Consider the following 17357-nt stretch of genomic DNA (forward strand, 5'->3'; position numbering starts at 1 on the left):
GCCTGGAACGTTTGTTGGATTTAGCCTTGATTGATGAACCACTGATTATATACTTCTGTGGTCCTCGGCAAATTAATAAACTGTTGACTGGTAAAGATTAACAACATGTCATGATTTGAGAAACAGTGTCCAGAGTAAAGCTGAAGCAAACCTAGTGCTAAAATTAGTATGCGAGTGCTCCCTGAACTCTATAAAAAGGGGATAGTTTAATTAAATTACATCCCGATATTGCCCATAGCACTTACCAAATTGGCAAATTGAGTTCACAGCAGTTCAGCTTTAAAACTAACTGACATCCCGCAAATGTGCAGCAAATGACCCCATCCCTGCTGGCACAGGAGAGCCAGCTCACGCCCGCAGCCCTGGGGAGGCAGCTGGGGAGGAGACGTTGGCACGGAGAGACTGGGGCCGAGGGGAACTCAAGGTCACAGCCGAAGGTTGTGGCTGGGTCAGAAACTCAGCTCCCACCACCTGCAGTCCCACCCTGTGCCACAAACACAGCCCGTAGGGAGCCCGGATCGGGGAATCGCTGGTTTTTGCCTTTTTTTTTTTTCTTCTTTTCCAGGGAACAGCCACGTTTGCTTGCAGTGCTGCAGTTCCTGGGCACCTGCAGGGCACCGATGGGTGTAAAATCCTGCATGAATAGCAGCGGGGGGCAGAGCAGGGGCGATGCGGCTGCATCCCAGCACCGCTGCATCTCCAAACTCCCCGCCCGGCTCCTGCTGAAGCTGCACGCCAGCAGGTGGGATGGAAGGGAGAAAAGGCAATTTCCCGAGCAACAGAGCGTGAGGCCGTTTGCAAAGCAGCTCCGGCATGTCTCCACGGGGAGGGCTGCATTAAGTCCCCCAACATCGCATCGGGGATGAAAGCAGCCCTCCGTTATGGGGCTCAGCACTGCTGCCCTCAGGCTTTGGGGAAAAAGGAGCCACGCGGAGCGATGGGCATCTCTGCGGCTGTCTGCTCTCCCCGCACAGCCCCTGCCAGGGGATGCACGGCCCTGGGACCTGGCGTGATGGGGGCACGGGGTCCCTGGCACCCCCATGGCACCAGGCAGCACCTCGAGACCGCAGCCCTTGGGGAGCAGGATGTGCCCCGAGGTGATTCCCCACTCCTTCCTCCCGGCCTTCCTGCCGGATGTGTTTTGTTCTCCTTAAATACAGCCTCGTTTAGCCATTACAAAAGCAGGGGGGGTTATTTTCCCTGAGTGACACAGTTTTCAATTTCTGCTGCTCTGTGTGCCGGCACGGCGAATGCTAGGCCTGTAATTTATTGACAATTTCTATCTTAATATATCTTGACTTTTAAAAAGAGGCATCTCTTCCCAGCGGCACAGGGCAATCAGAGCCCCGATTGTTTCTGACAGTGTCTGGGAGGCACATTAGTTTTCAGAGCAAAATGACACCCAAAAAAAAGGACAAAAAGGAAAAAAAAGCCTGAAACTAGCCCCTCCCTGGAAAGGGCCAGAACAAAAGAAAACAGCAATGGCAAAAGAAAGCACGAAAGGGGGAGGAATAGGAAGGAGGAGACGCGGGCGCTGCAGGGCCGAGCGCTGCCTGTGACACATCAGGCTGCCGTGCTAAATGGCCTTAACAAGCAATCGGAGAAGGGGATAATGAAAACGCCACCCCGGAGACGGCACCACTCCAGCCTGACCTTTCCAGGCTGCTGCCGTGTATAAACATCTTCAATAAATAAAGAGACACTTAACTCCTGCCTCGGCGGCGGGCAGGGGTGACGGGCGCAGCCTGCGGCAGCTGGGGGCTACGGAGCAGGGGCTGGGGGCAGCGGTGACGAGCTGTGATCCCCTCTGATGGCACTTCCCCTCTGGGCAGGCGTACACACATTCATTCCCATGCTAATAATCGTCTTGTTCTGGGCAGATGGAGCAGTGATGCTCCAGCTTCCCCTGGCAGTTTCCCGAGGCTCTGCCCCCTGCCCCGTGTTTCAGGCTCACTCCTTGCCCCGACCAGCGGTGCCGTTGCCATCAGCAGAGGGGTGAGCGCTGGCTGGTGTGCTGAGCCCTGAGGCAGCCCGCTCAGAAGCATGGCAAAACCCCTCTGTGCATCGATAGCTGGGAACAGCTCGGAGCCTCTGCCCAAAATTTGTGGTCTAAGAGGGCTCCGGGCACAGCCGGCTGTCTGGTCAGATGTGAGAGTGCTCAGAAACAGATCAAACTGTGCACTGCACTCAGTGTGCAGACCAGAGACCATCTCCAGAGCGAGCATCCCCTCGGCCCCACCCCCGGGACGGCCGTGGTACCTACCACGCAGCCCGTCGAGTCCACCTTGCGGTCCGACACACACTTGAAGTTGCGGGTGCAGCCGCCGTTGTTGCGGGAGCAGTCCCGGACCGGCCCGAAGGAGGAGAGCAAGTCATTGATGGTTTCGAAGTATGTGGACAGCATCGCTTCTTCCCTTGGAGAGAAAAGGCACCGTTAGAGCGGGCGGGGAGGGACGGGGAGGCGGCAGCACGGGCAGCGCCACACCTCACCCACAAGGAGGGCTGCTCTGGCAAAATCACGGCGTGAGATGAACAAAACTTGGTCGGGGGAAGTGTGCCAAGAATATGAAGGCTTGATGACCTTGCTGCATAATTCATTTGCTGCACAGCTTTGACATCCTTGAGAAAAATCAGCCAGCTCTGAGGTTGCCAAGATCCTACCTGTCTACCATTCCCGTGCAAACTGCCCGCTACAAGAGGCCTGATTAGGATTACTAGCGGGGAACCAACCCCATATGAGCCAACAGTGAATCCACAACAGTGAAACTCCTCGTGGATGTTTTACACCTGAGCCAAGCCTCCCTGAGCACCCGCACCCCATCTGACATGTGGGGACCTCCCTTAGGATTTAAAGCCGCACAAAACTCGCCTTCGCTCTTGCTGGGATGTGGCCGGGGGATGCTCGTGCCTGCGGGGCTGGGGACCCCAGCGGGGTTTGGAGGGTGTCTGGGCACAGCTTCTCCATCACGGCCCTGCACACCCCAGGCTCAGCTGTGCTCTGAAACGCCTTTCTTAAGCGCGCAAGAAGCGCTAACGCTGATGAATTCAACGGCCATATAAAGACTTGAGAAGCTCCCAGCCCTGCCTCTCCGAGCTGCGCACGCAGCAGATTTTGTCTGTGACAAAGTACTCCGGCACTTTGTGCTGGGTTCTTGCTAAGGGAACGCAGATGCTTGTTGAGAGCTCTGAGCATCTCCAAGGTATTTGTCATCTGCAGAGCATGTTCCATACGTTAACAGATTGCTGCAACCCGTCTTGGGCACCGGATCCGGACGCCGACAGCAGCGACGCGGGGGAGACGAAGCGCTTTGCCCAAAGTCACGGAACAAGTCGGTGATGGAGACGGACCTGCCCTCCACAGGCTGTTTATTAGATCTTTACCCAGAGGAGGCTGCAAATAAACACCGACCCTCTGGCCTTAAGCCACCCGCGAGGCAGTGCCGGCAGCCACGTGGCGCTGCCACCGCCCCGCGGCACCTCCCCTGCTCTCCCAGCGGCACCCAACAGCCCGCACGGCCACTCGATGCCCGCTGCTACGCTCTGGTTTTGGAGTTTTTTAATTCAAAAACCTCGCGCTTGGCAACAGAACGGCAGAGGAGGAATATTCAGCAGTCCTTGAGGACGGCGGCGGAGCGGCGCTGTGCCATCCGTCAGAGGAGGGCCCCTGCGCACACGCGCGCCGTCACGCTCACGCACGCAGCCCTGCCAACACCCAGCGCTGGAAAAAGCATGAGTCAGGCCTTAAAAAAAATGGTAATGAGATTGGCATAAAAACGATGAGATTTTAAAAATAAATCAATCATTAGGAGGGTTTTTTTCCTTAATTTGCCTTCTGCTTTCTGAGCCTTTAGGGCGTAATTCAGGTTTTTTTCCCTGCAAACTTGCAGGGCAGAAATCATCCAAACACCAAACCCAACAAAAAGAAGCGGCTTTCAAGTCGAGTTTTAACAGATTTAGGATTTCCAGGCAATTCTTGGATTCCAGAAGCCGGGACCTGCTGTCTGCACTGCCCGCTTTCACCCCAATTAATGTTTCCCAATTAACTTTTCCCTCTTGCTTATCTCGTTTCCCATATTCCCCCTCTCTTGGCCCATCTCCTAGATTTTCCAGTATATTTGGAGCTGAATCTCCCTCTGTCCTTTCTTGGTCATGTTTCAAATATCTTTAGAGGCCCTTTTCTATTAGCACTCTGTTCCCACCAGAATTTGCAGCTCCTCCGAAGTGAGGGAGTGCGAAAGGCAGAATATATTAGATCAGGGCGCATATTTCTGCGGGAGGGAAGTGGGGAGAGAAAGGGCATATTATTCACTAACCAAAAAAAAACCCAAACCAAAAAATCCACAAAAACCGTGACAGCTCCCCCACCAGCCACGCAGAAAGCCCAACCCCACCTGGGTTGGATGCTGAGCAGATCGGGACCACACTGGGCTTTAATTCCAGCCTGGAGGCACAAACGCTTGGAGGCTCACGCACCTTCTGCGATCAGAGGGGGGAGCAGGAATCTCACTCTCCAAAACGGTGCCTGGCATCACGGATCACCGCAGAGGAGCCTGAATGAGCCACTAAGCGTATTAAAATATTAACGTCTCTGGGAGGTGGGGAAGCACAGCTGGAGGCACGCGCTGAAATGTCACCCAGCTCCGGCCGGGCATCCCCTGCCCCTCTGCCTCTTCCCCTCCAGCTCCTGCCCTCGATGCTGCCGGGGTCCCCACTTGGGTGCCCCTTCCTGCAGCTGCCCAGATAGTTTAGGGGAAAACAGATTATTTTTTACCATTATTTTTTGCGCCTACTGAGCGTGGCCACAGCACCAGAGCCTTGCTGTGCCCGTCAGACCAAGCTCACCACGCGTGGGCAACTGGAGAGTTGTCTGAAGGGGGATCCTGGCACGGAGAGGATGGGGAGCGGGATGCCCGATGCCTCCACGCAGGCTGTAAGTACTGTGTCACGCACCTGGAGGCAGTGAGAGCTCTGAGAGGCGTGTGGCCCCGCTCCAAGAAGTAACAGAAAGGTGGAGCGGGGCAGTGGAGCAAAACTTCCCTGCGTGCCCGAGCTCCGGAGTGCCATGCCACGGCCAGGTGGGGCAAACGGGAGACCCCCAGGGGGCCCCCGACCCTGGCACGCTGGGAGGATGGGGCAGCTCCCCTCCAGCCTGAAGAGGGCATTAAGGACTGTCGAAAAGGGCATTTAGGTGCGAGCGACCTCATTTCTGACGCCAGATTCCCCACAAGCACACACATCTGCGAACACACGCACACTCCTGCTTCACTCCCCAGCCCTTCCAGACACCCAGGTGACACTTTCCAACAAAACACTCTGCTCCCTGTCGGAGCCCACTGATCACACAGCACACCTTGGTAGAACCTACCCTCCTGACAAGTTATGATGCCACAAGCGGTCCGTGCAGTAATGCACAGCAGCCCTGCTCTCCATCAGACCTTGCACAGCTCCCGCACAGGACCGTGGCACCCACCCTGTGCCACCTCCTGTCACCTGTGCGTGTCACTTCACTCGAAAATGCTTTCCTCTTCAACCTCATCACGGCTCTGCATCCTCCCCCTTTGTTCCAGGCCCTCATTAATGAAGCAGATTCAGTGACAAATATTGCTGGGGGTTATTTATTCATGAAATATCAACACCATGCAATTCTCAAAGCCTCCAAAGTGCTCATCTCAGAATAAGCTCCTGAGCATCACAGTGGCTCTGCTCTCCAGCTCATCTTGGAAGGGGATTAGTGGGTGTTATTCAACTCAGCTGCCCCTTTTTATTGCCTACTAATGGTTAAAGACTTCAGCATCTTACAAGGTTAACCATCACTGAGAAAAACAAAGAGGAAAAGGAGGCAAGCTGGGGCTAAGCTAGCACTGCTCCACCATCTGCTCCCCGAGCCGTGTTTGGAGAGGGATCAGGCTGGGGATTTGGGGTCCGTGACTTTCTGCATGCTGCAGTGCCAAGGCAGCTTCACCCCGAGGGGACAACCCGGTGCCCCACGTGGAGCATCCCATCGCTCTCCTGCACCTCGTCCCCCCCCAGCAGCACGGCCACGCACAGGGGATGTCTCTGTCACGCCGGCCCCACACCCGGACAGGCACCGGCTGCCTTCAGCTGCACGGAGCAGCACGCGTGGGACACGCCTGGCCCAGGGCAAGGGCAGCGCCTGTCCCCCAGGCCCCCTTTGTTTCCTACTTCCAGCAGCAAGACCCCACTCAGGGACCTTACCAGCAGATGCACTTGCAGAAGAGTACTTAGCAATGTACACCCAGATTCTCCATTTTTCAGCCCAACAGATGCTTCCCTGAGCAATTTTGACTGGTTCCTGGCCATGAAGCTTCTGTGCTGCAGGTCTTGGGAAAGGGCTGCCCCCCTTGCTGCTGCGAGGTGTCTCCCTGTGCAGCCAGACGTTAAATCCAGACATTAAATCCAGACACCCCCTGCCTTTTCCCTTCCTTCCTGCCCCATCTCAGCATCTCACCCGGGGATGGATTTACCCAGAGCAATGCCTGAGGTCCCCAGCTATGCCACGAGCACTTCGTTTCCCCCCATGCATAACGCTTTCAGAGGACCACCCGTGCTCTCACCTGCTCCTGTCTTTCTCTCTCCTTTTCCTTTTCCCCTCACGTCTCTTTTTCCTCTGCTAAAACAGCCAGCACTGAAATCATTAGAGAGGGTGCTGAACTCTGCATCGAGCTGCCGAGCAAACCGCTCGGAGGAACCACTGGGACCGTGGCAGCCAGACCTGCGGAGCCCCTGGGTGCCTGGCTCTGCGCTCGCTGTGCAGCCGCGCGGGTCGGGGACGTCTTTGCCAGCCACGAGCTGCAAACGCTCGAGGAAGCTGGGGAGCTGGGGAGGACGAATGCTCTCAGCTGCGAGTTTGAGAGATCAAACCTGAGAGGGAATTGCAGGCTGTAGTGGGAATTGCAGCCTGTAGTGGACGCAAAGCTCACTTAGTGCTTTGTCCCTGGCTTGCGTCAAACCCCGGCGATGCAGAGCTCTGGTAGGCTAAACGACGCTGAGCACAGCTCGTTACAGAAACGACGCGCTTCCCAAAGCCGAGAGCGTTCTGCAAAACCAATAATCACATTTTGTAAAATAAAACTTACATACAGGAGATGGAAAAGCATTACCTCCGCAAAGCCTAGCGTGCAGACACGAGGTGTCAGGATCTGCCCAGCCCAGCTGCGTGCAGGCAGGACACGCCGTGTCCACGCTCATCCGCAAAGCGGGGCCATGCTGCTCCCCGGAGACTTCCCTTCCCTGGGGTCACCCAAAAACCCCCAAACCTCCCCTACGTTAGTTCATTTTCACAGCTCTGTCCACGGTCCTGGTATTATTTTATTCACAATCAAGTTGGGGAATCAAGGCAACAAGAGAGAGGGATTAAAGGTGTTTGCCACTGTTGGGTCTCCAACTGGAGATGCTTTCAAAGTTATTTGTAGTACTCCCAGCGCTTCAGGTGCTTGTGGCACCATTCCAGTTGGTTTCATCATGACACAGGCTCAGCAGTTTTGTATAAAGAGCTGTGCAGTTAAACATCCAAACTATGACAAATGTGCAATAAATGGTCACCTGAAAAGAAGTGGTCTCTGATTAAAAAGCCACAGAGCATGATTCTCCCAAGAATTCAAGATTATTATTTTTTTTTAATTCTGCCTGCAACAAGAGACCAACCTCCCTACGACCCTCTCCTCCACCCGCTGCACTCTTTACAGCATCTGCAATGAATGGAGCGACCGCTTCCTGCGGCACCAAGCCATGAGCCATCTCCAGAGCGAACATTTCCATGCACTGAGAGAGCAAAGATGCTCCGGGAAGCTGGTCTGCAGGCACGGCATCGAAGGGGCCACCACGCACAGACGTGGGTCGTGGGGCTGCCTTAAAGGGGGCGGCAGCTCCTGCCTTACAAACCGCACGGTTTCAATCTTTAAGCTCACCTCCTCAGACAGGTTTCTTAACGTGGTACAAGGAGATGCGTGGGCACGGAGCGGATTGCTTATTTTACGTGGAAGAGCTGAGTTTCTCAAGTCTGCCCAGTGTACCCACAGACGTTTTTCAGTCATTCTGACAGGGGTGGGAGGTTTGAAGAAAAACTGTCATCCATGTCAGGCCCTAAACTGTGCGAAATCATCCTTATTTGGGTGGCATCGGAGAAGGCATTTCAGTGGAGCTACCTGTCACACCACTGCCGATGAGCTGCTTGCTATCAATTTTCCTGATAGTTCCACTTCTTTTGGTAATGCTATAATAAACACTTGCAAGAAAACAAAAACAAAACCAAACAAACAACAAAAGCTCTTCCAAGAACCTTGAGGTTGAAAGTGTCAATAATTTCCTACCACGCTTCAATAATTTGCTAGAGAGTCAATAAAACCATCGCTCCACCGGAGCGTTTCAAAGCTTGCCTTGGCAACCAGAAGGACCAGAAATTTAATTAAAGCAAAGCAAAACAAACACTACACAATAAAAGCAGCCTGACAAGACCCACCTTGTACAGCGCATGTCCCGGTGGGCACAGGGTGGCCAGGAAAGGGTCCCCCCAGTCCCACTAAAGGCCCCTCAAGCTCTGCAGTGCAGCTCTGCCCCGTGAAGGGCTGGGATGCCACACACGAAGTGACCGAGTCTTTCCCAATTCTTAACATTTTTTCCATTTCAGGAAAGCCTCGGAATCGCTGCCTTGACTCTGCAGGAGCCAGAAGCTAACCAAGTGCCCTCTGTGCACAGTGGCACGGGCTCACTCTCCTGAGCAACCACAGCATTGGCAGGTTTAAGAAAAGGCACAAGAACCACGACAGACTTGATGACCCATATTCATTAAGAGCGCTGGAGATACGTGCATCAGCAACCAGTCCACAGCTGCTCATAATTACCCCCAGATTCAGCAGGTTGCACGTCCCATGCAGTGGTGGCACCACCAAGATGCTCCCGTGCTTCAGGCCCCTTAACAGCAAAATGCAGGATGGGGTCGGATGGTGTGGGATGGGACAGGGTGGGACGGATGGGTTGGGATGGGGTGGGGTTTGTCCCTCAGGGGGACAGAAAACTCTCCAAAAGCACAGGTCTCAGCCTTGCCGTGCCACGCTGGGCATACATCGCCACTTGCTGCACTCCTTCCACACACTCCTCATTAGCTTCATCAGGCGCTAATTATTCAAGGCGGGATGTGACCTCCCCTGTTTTGAAGCTGTCCAGCACTGATGGAACCATTTTTCCTCCTTTCACACAAAGGTGGATCCCTGGTGATACTGTCACAGCTGCTCCTCAAACCTCAGCTAACTGTCCCGAAAGGATTTCACAGCAGTCTGCTTCCCTCTGTGCTGGCAGCCAGAGACAGACACACCGAATCTAGGTGTGCTAACTTTTGTTATGAAGTTCGTTAAGTAACTACAAAAGCCTCAAAATTACCTGAGATGAGCCTGACCCATTTCTTTCCCTTCCCTTCTTGCACACAGCTACTCCAAACTTCACTTGCCGAGAAAAAAATCTTCGCAACCTGATTTCTGAATGTTCAGAAAGCTGCAGCATGCCAGGAGCACGCGGAAAGCACAGCTTCAACACCTTAAGGAATCGGATAATACAAAAGTGGCACACTCGGAGCACCAGGAAAAGAAACCTGGAGGCTCAGGGAGGAGCCGTGGCAGCCCTGGGAGCAGCCCGGGTCACCCAAGCACTGCAAATACCAACCTGCACCTTGTGGCGAGGGGCTCCAGGCAGCTCCAACCATTAATAATTTGAACTATTAACAGCGGTGGAGTCTGCTTGCTTAACATGGAATCGGTGGTAGTAATACATACTAATTGATAGTAATTGAACACTAATTAACTCACAAAGTAATATGTTTATCTAGCTAAATGGATCACACTAATGGTGCGGGGTTATCAGTCATGGAAGCAATGCATAATTAAAAAAATACATAAATGAAAATTATCAAATGATTTCTCCATGCTAATTAATATTTTTATTAGCTCAGTTTGCCCAGCAATTCCTTCCATCCCACCTTCCCAACGCATTCATTTCAAAGTAGTGAATGTGTAAATACATTTCTGCCTTACGTTTAGGAGCGCAGACCGGAGGAGGGGCCCTTTCCCTGCTCGGAGACACGGCGGTGTCAGGCAGAAAGGCGAACATCTGGGCAGGACAGGGACCGGAGGCAGCAGCGAGCGCTGCCGGGCAGACCTCACTGATGCTGCAAGATGAGGCACCTGAAACCACCTCTAAACCTCCTCCCAGTTAAATGATGTGATCTGCTGGTACCTGGGTGCGACCCAGAGGAGGGACTCACCGTCGCTCCCTTTTCCCCGTCCTGCCACCCGCATCCAGCGCGGCTGCCAAGTGCAGAACCCGGAGGTTAATCCCCAGGGAGCAAAGCCGCAAAGCCCTCTAGGTTTTCTCTGCCTGCTTGGTGGGATCTCCAGCAGCAAAAGATCCTGCAGAGCATCTTCTCTGCGAGGCAGACCCGGAGCGAGCCCCCAGGGAAAGCCCAAAGTGTCTGCGGACCCCACGGACAGCACAAAGCCGCTGAGACACGGACCCGGCCCGCAGCCCCGTACAACGCGGGTGCGCACCGGGTGTGTGCGAAGTACGATGAAGGAAATGGCACAGGTTGCGAAGTCACATACTCAAAACTTCAGAAAATGCGAGACCTAAGGTTGCCTAGGCAACCTTAATTCAGCCCCTGGTAATTATGCACTCTGATGAAGGTGTTGATTGCCAGGCCACATACCGGAGGGTTAGCTGAACGACCTGATCCTCCCCGGCTGCCAAAGGTGATGGTGCTGAGCAATAGCTCAGCGTCTCCAGGGGCCAGAAAGAGCGGGGAGCTTGGCATTAGGGCATCCCCAAACGACCCCAGGTGCCTCTGAACACCTGCAGGTTTCTCAGTGCCTTACAAACAAATCCATTTGCAGCTTCTCAGAGTATTGTTTTCTCCTGGTTGGAGGACGCAGAGCTCCCACTTCATCGTGCTCTGTTCAGACACTGCTCTGCATGCACAATTACTCGGCTCCTCATGGGTTGCTTGTTCGTTGCTCGACACCAGAAAGCAGCAGTATTTCACAACCAATAAAGTGATTAAGTTCCCAATCTCCCTGTTACCGTCCCCGTTTTACAGATGGGGAGCCAAGACCCAGGAACGGCGATGTAAAAAATATCCACTACATTACGTGAAGCAAATCTGAGACATTTAGACTTGATTTTTCAGAGTACTTAGCATTAAATGACACTTCTCTGCTCACAGCACAGCTCTCATTGACTCGGGTGGAAGTTTTTACTGCTCCACATTAACGCAGATCATTCCCCGAGCAGGTTCATTGCCTGTGCTGAGCGAGGCAAAGGTGAAAACTAGCGCATCACTGTGCCATTAGAGACGTTTTCATAATGCATATGCACAGAGGGGCTGCCTGAAGGCTGCACAGCAAACTGACCCTGGCACCTGTTGGCTTTGGAGCTCTGCAACCTTAATAACGTTTGCTAAAGAGGAGGTCGCTTGGGGTTTTATTCTGGGGAGGGAGGAAGGGGAAGGTGTTGCAAGTGCTTAGATTCTTAAGCTGGAAACGAAGGAATTCATCTCCAGCAGCTGCCAGACGCAGCATCGCTCAGCCTGCGGGCAGGCAGAGCTCTTCAGCCTCAACCTGCAGGAGCAGGGCCCTCCCTGCCCCGCTCACGGTCCTGTCCCCTCTCGTCCCGGCGTGTCCCATTCCCCTGGTCCTCTTCCCAACCCTTCCGGCCGCCTGCTGCCTCCCTCCCTGGGGATGCTTTCTGTGCTCAGCCAGGGAGCACTCTGCTGCTAAAATCAAACAAGACTTCACTCTGCATAAAGCAGTTGGAGGTTTTCAGAAGAGCCTTTAAGCTGGCCAAATTAATGTATTTTGTTGGTTGTTTTTTGTTTGTTTGTTTTTTGCTTGTAAAAGAGCCTCGTAAATGTTTGCCTCAATCCTCTGCCACGGTTTTGCCTGGAGAAGCGAAAGAAATCTTAGAAAAACAAGCAATCAAGCAAAATCCTGGACAGAAGGCCTGGGATGTATCATCCTAAATTATTAAAGGCTGAAAACATCACGAGATGGGTCAGGCCCCCCCAGTACGAGGCAGCGACTGCCCGGGCTGACCTAGAATAAAGCAGAACCAAGCAGACCACACTTCAGCTCCGTGCAGCACGGCCAAAAATCCCATTAATCTCCCCTCTGAGATGGCCGGGAGCAGTTCGGCTGACAGCCGACCCCTCTCCAAGGCACACGTGTCCGCACCTGACCCGGCCTCATTAAACGTGCAGGATGCCGGGGAGGGAGGGAGCACCTCGTCACCTTCCCCAGCTCTTCGCCTTTCAAAATAATTAGTGATCAGCAATCCAGGACTCCAGCTCCCTGCTTGTTCGCCATCCCCAAGCGATTCGTGAGGGCTCATTCCTCGCCCTTGGGTGCAGGTCTGGTACCCACGGCTCTGCTCATGCAATGGCATCGTGCGCACCTGCCTGCAAAATGTCACCATGCCGGGGCACCCTGAGCCTCTGCAAGGTGACCCGTGCCTACAGCAGCACTTTGCAACTGCAAGCTTGCAAATCCCAGCCTGGGGCTGCCTGTAGCTCAGCTTTGAATGTTTGCTTAAGCACATAGGCATTGCTGGGTTTTTTCCTTCCTTTCTACAGCCTTCGAGGGTATTTTGGGGTAAGTTCTGTGATCTAATGGGCTTTCTGGATCTGAGTTAGTAGCAATTTGTGAGGGTCAGTAGGGAAAGTTGGGCTTTGTAGGGAAATAGGAGAAGGAGCCCATTTGTTCACCTGCACGCAGGCACCAGGATTAGCCCACAGCCCAGACCCAGCCACCCTCATTACACAGCGATTGCGGGCTTTTTCCAAGGTACGTATAAAGTGCTTAGATGCAGTGGTGAAAAGCACTTTAGAAATGCCAATAGAATTAGATTAGATAAATAGGAAATGGCCAGGGCTGCAGCAGCAGACGGTTATGCCCTGATTTTTCGCAGTTGCTGAGCACCTGCTGCTCTTATTGATCTGCTGGGAGGAGATGGTGTCGAGCCCTGGGAAAGCAGGCACTGGCGACTGCAGGCAGTGCAACATCCCACGGCTCTCCTGCTACAGGCAGGGCAACGCCAGGCTCTGCAATAAAGCTCCAGATCCAGCTGACCCCCCCACAACCACGCCGCGGTATGGCTTTCCCCGATCCCTGCATCCCAGGCACCACCAGACCCCTCCAGCTCCCCCAGTCCTGCACACCAGGGATCGGCCACGCTGCGCCCACGAGGAGCAAAACCCGCAGCTGCACGTAGCAGAACACCACTCACCTGGGGCACTTCCTGCGGGTGCCTCTGTGCATCCCTATACATGTATGCATGTCCTGCTATATATAGTGCCTTCTGTCAGCAACACCCGGTGATTTCCACAAAGCCAGGTGAATGTCCTTAGACAGAGGAACTGAGGCACATCGGAGTTATTTAGAGCTCGTCTCCAGAAGCAGCCCGTGAAGTTAGAATCCAATTAATTTTATACCTGGGGAGAGATTTGCATAGGGATTTTCCATCCATATGGATGGATTTGTTTTTCAAAAGGCCTCAGCTCTTATCCAAGGCACCCAATGTGGACTGTGTTTCCCAAGGTGCCCAGCACTCAGCAGTTCCTGGGAGCACAGCTGGGTTTGTCACAAGGGCAGCACACATTGGGAAGGTGGCTGGGCACCAAACCCTTCTGAGGACTTCACCTCCCTGGGTCTGGTCCCCGGGGCACCCCGATCTGCCGCTGCCTGTGGTAGGGACCCATCCCACCGCTGCCTGGCGATGAGAGCACCTGCAAGCAGACAGCTTCCTGCCGCACAGAAAGAAAAGGGCTTTGCTGGTTTACCTCCCTGAGCGGGCTCAGCCCAGGATCAGAGATGCCACCTGAGTGTGGCGAAGTGATGGGCATCCGTGGCTGGGGGAGCACCAGGACCTCCCCGTGCTGCAGCCACAGCCCGTTAGGTCACTGTGGCTTATCCAGAAGCTGCCCACACACTGCCAGAAGGGTTTGCCTTTTTTTCACCTTCACCATGAAGGTGCCACATGCTCCGTGCCCCTCCTGCCACCACTGCAGTGAGCTCTGCCAGTACGGCCCCACTGCTTAACTGCCTCCACATGCTAGCCTGGGCCTGCAAGCTCTTTGGGGCAGGAGCTCTATTCAGACCTCTGCGAGGGATAGTTCTGCTCATTCGTTAGTTCTGAACCTGTGCTGCTTTGCAGCCTGATGAATACCCCGGCAGAGATCGTGAAAGAAGCAAACCACAGACCCAGGGAGCCTGCGGTGCGGTGCCTGCACACCTCTGATCCAGGGAACGGCTGCAAAATGTGGCCTCCAGCCTGCTGAGGAGGACGCCGAGCTCTAAACGTGCATTAAGCCCCCAGATGCAACTGTTTTACCACCAAACCGCAGGCACCGGCAGGGAGCGGGCAGCCCTGGCCGCCACCTGCAATGAGCTGACCCGCGGGCGTCCTCCCGGCTCTGCAGCCCCAGGGGAATTGCTGCACATTTTTAGCCTTGCCTGCAGCCATATCATAGAGCGAATGCTGCCAAGCTGTGTCCAGGGCCAGGTGCATTCAGGAAAAAGAAAAAAAAAAAAAAAAGGAAGGAAGATAATCAGCACTGAAAAAAAAAAAGACCAAAAATCTGGCACTGAACTCTATTGCATCCATTTTTGTTCCTGCTGAACCAAATTGGCTGCCATCAAAGCAAATGGCAGATGAAGAAAACATTGACTTTCTGCTTGGGTCAATAAACAAGATAAATTGAGCAGGGAGTTGGAAACAGGAACATCATCATTTACCTGAGGAAGGGAGAGGGTTAAAGGCAGGGAGGCCGGAGCTGTGTACAAGCCCGTATCTCCGGTGAGGACCAGTTGTCCCCGTTCCCCTGGGAGCTCAGCGCTGGGAGGGCGGCGTTTCTTGGGGCTGGGACTCTGCTGCATGACTCAGTCCTTAAAACAGAGCACCCCAGCCCCAAATCCTGGGATCTGACCATGGGGGATTCCAGCCACGTGATGGAGCATCTGCCGGTGCCAGAGGCACTGCCACGGGGCCAGGCAGGCGCCTGCAGCACTGCTCAAGGACAGGCGACCACCGTAACGCAGCACCGAGCTCACACACAAACACACCCTGAGGTCGAAGTTTACTTGGAGCTCCTCTGGACTCACTCAGGTACCAAACACCTGCAGACATCCTGCCGTTTTCTGTAAATCTTCATGTTATTGCATTATTAAGTGGGGCATAAAGAACTCACGCATTTATTAAAGGCAGAACAGACCATGCCCGTTGGCGGATTCTTCGACAGGATCGGTTATTGGCACCGAGCGCCCCACATCAAACGTGTTTGGGAGAGCTGTGTTCCAGCAGGGGTTGCGTGGGGTGCACCAAGGGCTGAGCCCGTGGGTCAGCGATGGGAGCCGAGGGCAGAGGTGCGTGGGATGGGAGCATCCCCCCCTCTGAGCCGTCCTGCCCTCAGCCATCACCTTCATTCCAGCTGCCAGTCAAAGGCAGATGCTCAGTCTGAACCGCAATTCGCAGAACATGCTGGCGTGTGGGACGTGGTCATCACAGCTCCTGCCCGATGGGATCTGTCAGAGCAGGCGAAGATTGCTGGGGAATCCGTGCTCCGGCTGCACATCCAGCAACAGGAGACTGAGCTCAGGAGAAGAGGAGAGGGGAAGAAAAGAAAGGAAAAGAAAAGAAAAGAAAAGAAAAGAAAAGAAAAGAAAAGAAAAGAAAAGAAAAGAAAAGAAAAGAAAAGAAAAGAAAAGAAAAGAAAAGAAAAGAAAAGAAAAGAAAAGAAAAGAAAAGAAAAGAAAAGAAAAGAAAAGAAAAGAAAAGAAAAGAAAAGAAAAGAAAAGAAAAGAAAAGAAAAGAAAAGAAAAGAAAAGAAAAGAAAAGAAAAGAAAAAAGAAAAGAAAAGAAAAGAAAGGAAAAGCAAAGCCCTTGTGCACTGCAGGACCACCTTCTTCCTCCTGCTCATTGCATTCCGCTTTTATTTTAGTGTCTATTTTAACAATAGAGACTAAACGGAAAGGTTTCCATGCTAATTAATCCACGGTCTGCTCCCAGGGAGCTGAGGGGATGGGATGGGGCTGTGCAGAATACAACTTGCTTCCTTCAAAAGGTATGAGAGACAGAAATGTAAAATCCAGCGCCGAGGAGGCAGCAGCGGGAAGGTGCTCAGTACAAAACAGGCATTTGTACAGCACAAAACACAAACCCGCGTTGGCGGGGCGAATACAAAGGAGGTTACAAGAGCTCCGAGCAGTGAGACCTCGGCGCAGGATGCTGAGCAGCCACCAGCACGGGGGCAGAGCCATGCCAAGGGACGGATCCTGCAGCGCTGCTGGGGAAATGCTGGGAGCTGGGCGGTGGAGAAAAACCTCCCGGGAGGGGACGATCCCAGCTGTTCCCTGATAGAGCGGGGAAATGCTCGGCACCAGCACCACTCACCCCTCATCCCTGCAGGCGATGGGATGCCCGGAGTCCATCAGGCTCGGTCCCTGCACGTAGCAGCAGGGCCGCCTGCCCCACGGGGGCTCGCAGGGGACATGGGGCGCTCGGTGGCACACATGCCACCCCTGGTCACGGGGCGATGCTTTGGGCATGGCAATGCCCTGGCCCGTTCCGCACAGTGAGCGAGCCTGACCCAAAGCCTCCCGAACAAACAGACTGAGACGTACATGACAAAGCTGGATTTTTCACCCACTAAGCAGCATCAGAAGAAACCCCTGGAGCGGCTGCGAACGCGACCCTTCGAAAAGGAGTCAACCAAGAGCTTTTTGGATGCAGAGCTCACCCGAAAGACAAACCTGGGGATTTACGAGTGAGAAAACAGTCTGTTGTTTGTTTTTTACACCATTCTACCTAAACAGATCTCTGCACACATATTTGCAAAAGGAAAGACCGAACTGAACTTGCCTCTCCAATTTTTTGTCTCGTTGGAAGGAGCACCGCAAAGCTGAACCGACCGCCAGCCGTCAGCCTGAGGGCAAGGAACTTGCTCCCATCCGCATCGCAAGAGCCTCCCTCTGCCCCAGTTTGACTTCAGCAACATTCACTTCTACCTCTCCACCACCAAAGTCAGGTTTAAGAAATGAACATGACCTTAAAACTCTTAAGGGGCTGCTCTGCCAGAGGAACGAGGAGGGAATGTTACCCAGAAATAAAGCCCGGAACGGGAGCTGGTGTTGCTGGATTTACTGCAGCCTCTGCTGCTGAATTGCTGCACGACCGCGGGCGGCTCCCGAGATGTGTCGCTGCTCCACACTCCTCATCTGCAACACGGGGACAACACCAGCTACCTACCTCCCACGGAGCCGTGCAGTTAATTAATGCTGCTCTGAGCTGTGAAGATGAAAAGC

At 53.7% G+C, this 17357-nt stretch overlaps 1 protein-coding gene across 9 annotated transcripts in view; it reads right to left on the reverse strand.

The window, feature by feature from the left end:
• ASTN2 (astrotactin 2) overlaps window positions 1-17357 on the reverse strand; it is a 340991-nt gene that overhangs the window by 150690 nt on the left and 172944 nt on the right. For all 9 annotated transcript variants that reach the window (XM_083807091.1, XM_083807088.1, XM_083807089.1 and 6 more), the window contains one exon: window positions 2264-2414. In XM_083807091.1, the coding sequence (XP_083663217.1) occupies window positions 2264-2414 (151 nt within the window). The remainder of the gene's footprint in view (window positions 1-2263; window positions 2415-17357) is intronic.

The sequence above is a fragment of the Anser anser genome (genome assembly GCF_964211835.1).
Source record: "Anser anser genome assembly, chromosome: 21".
NCBI classification, from domain to species: Eukaryota; Metazoa; Chordata; class Aves; order Anseriformes; family Anatidae; genus Anser; species Anser anser.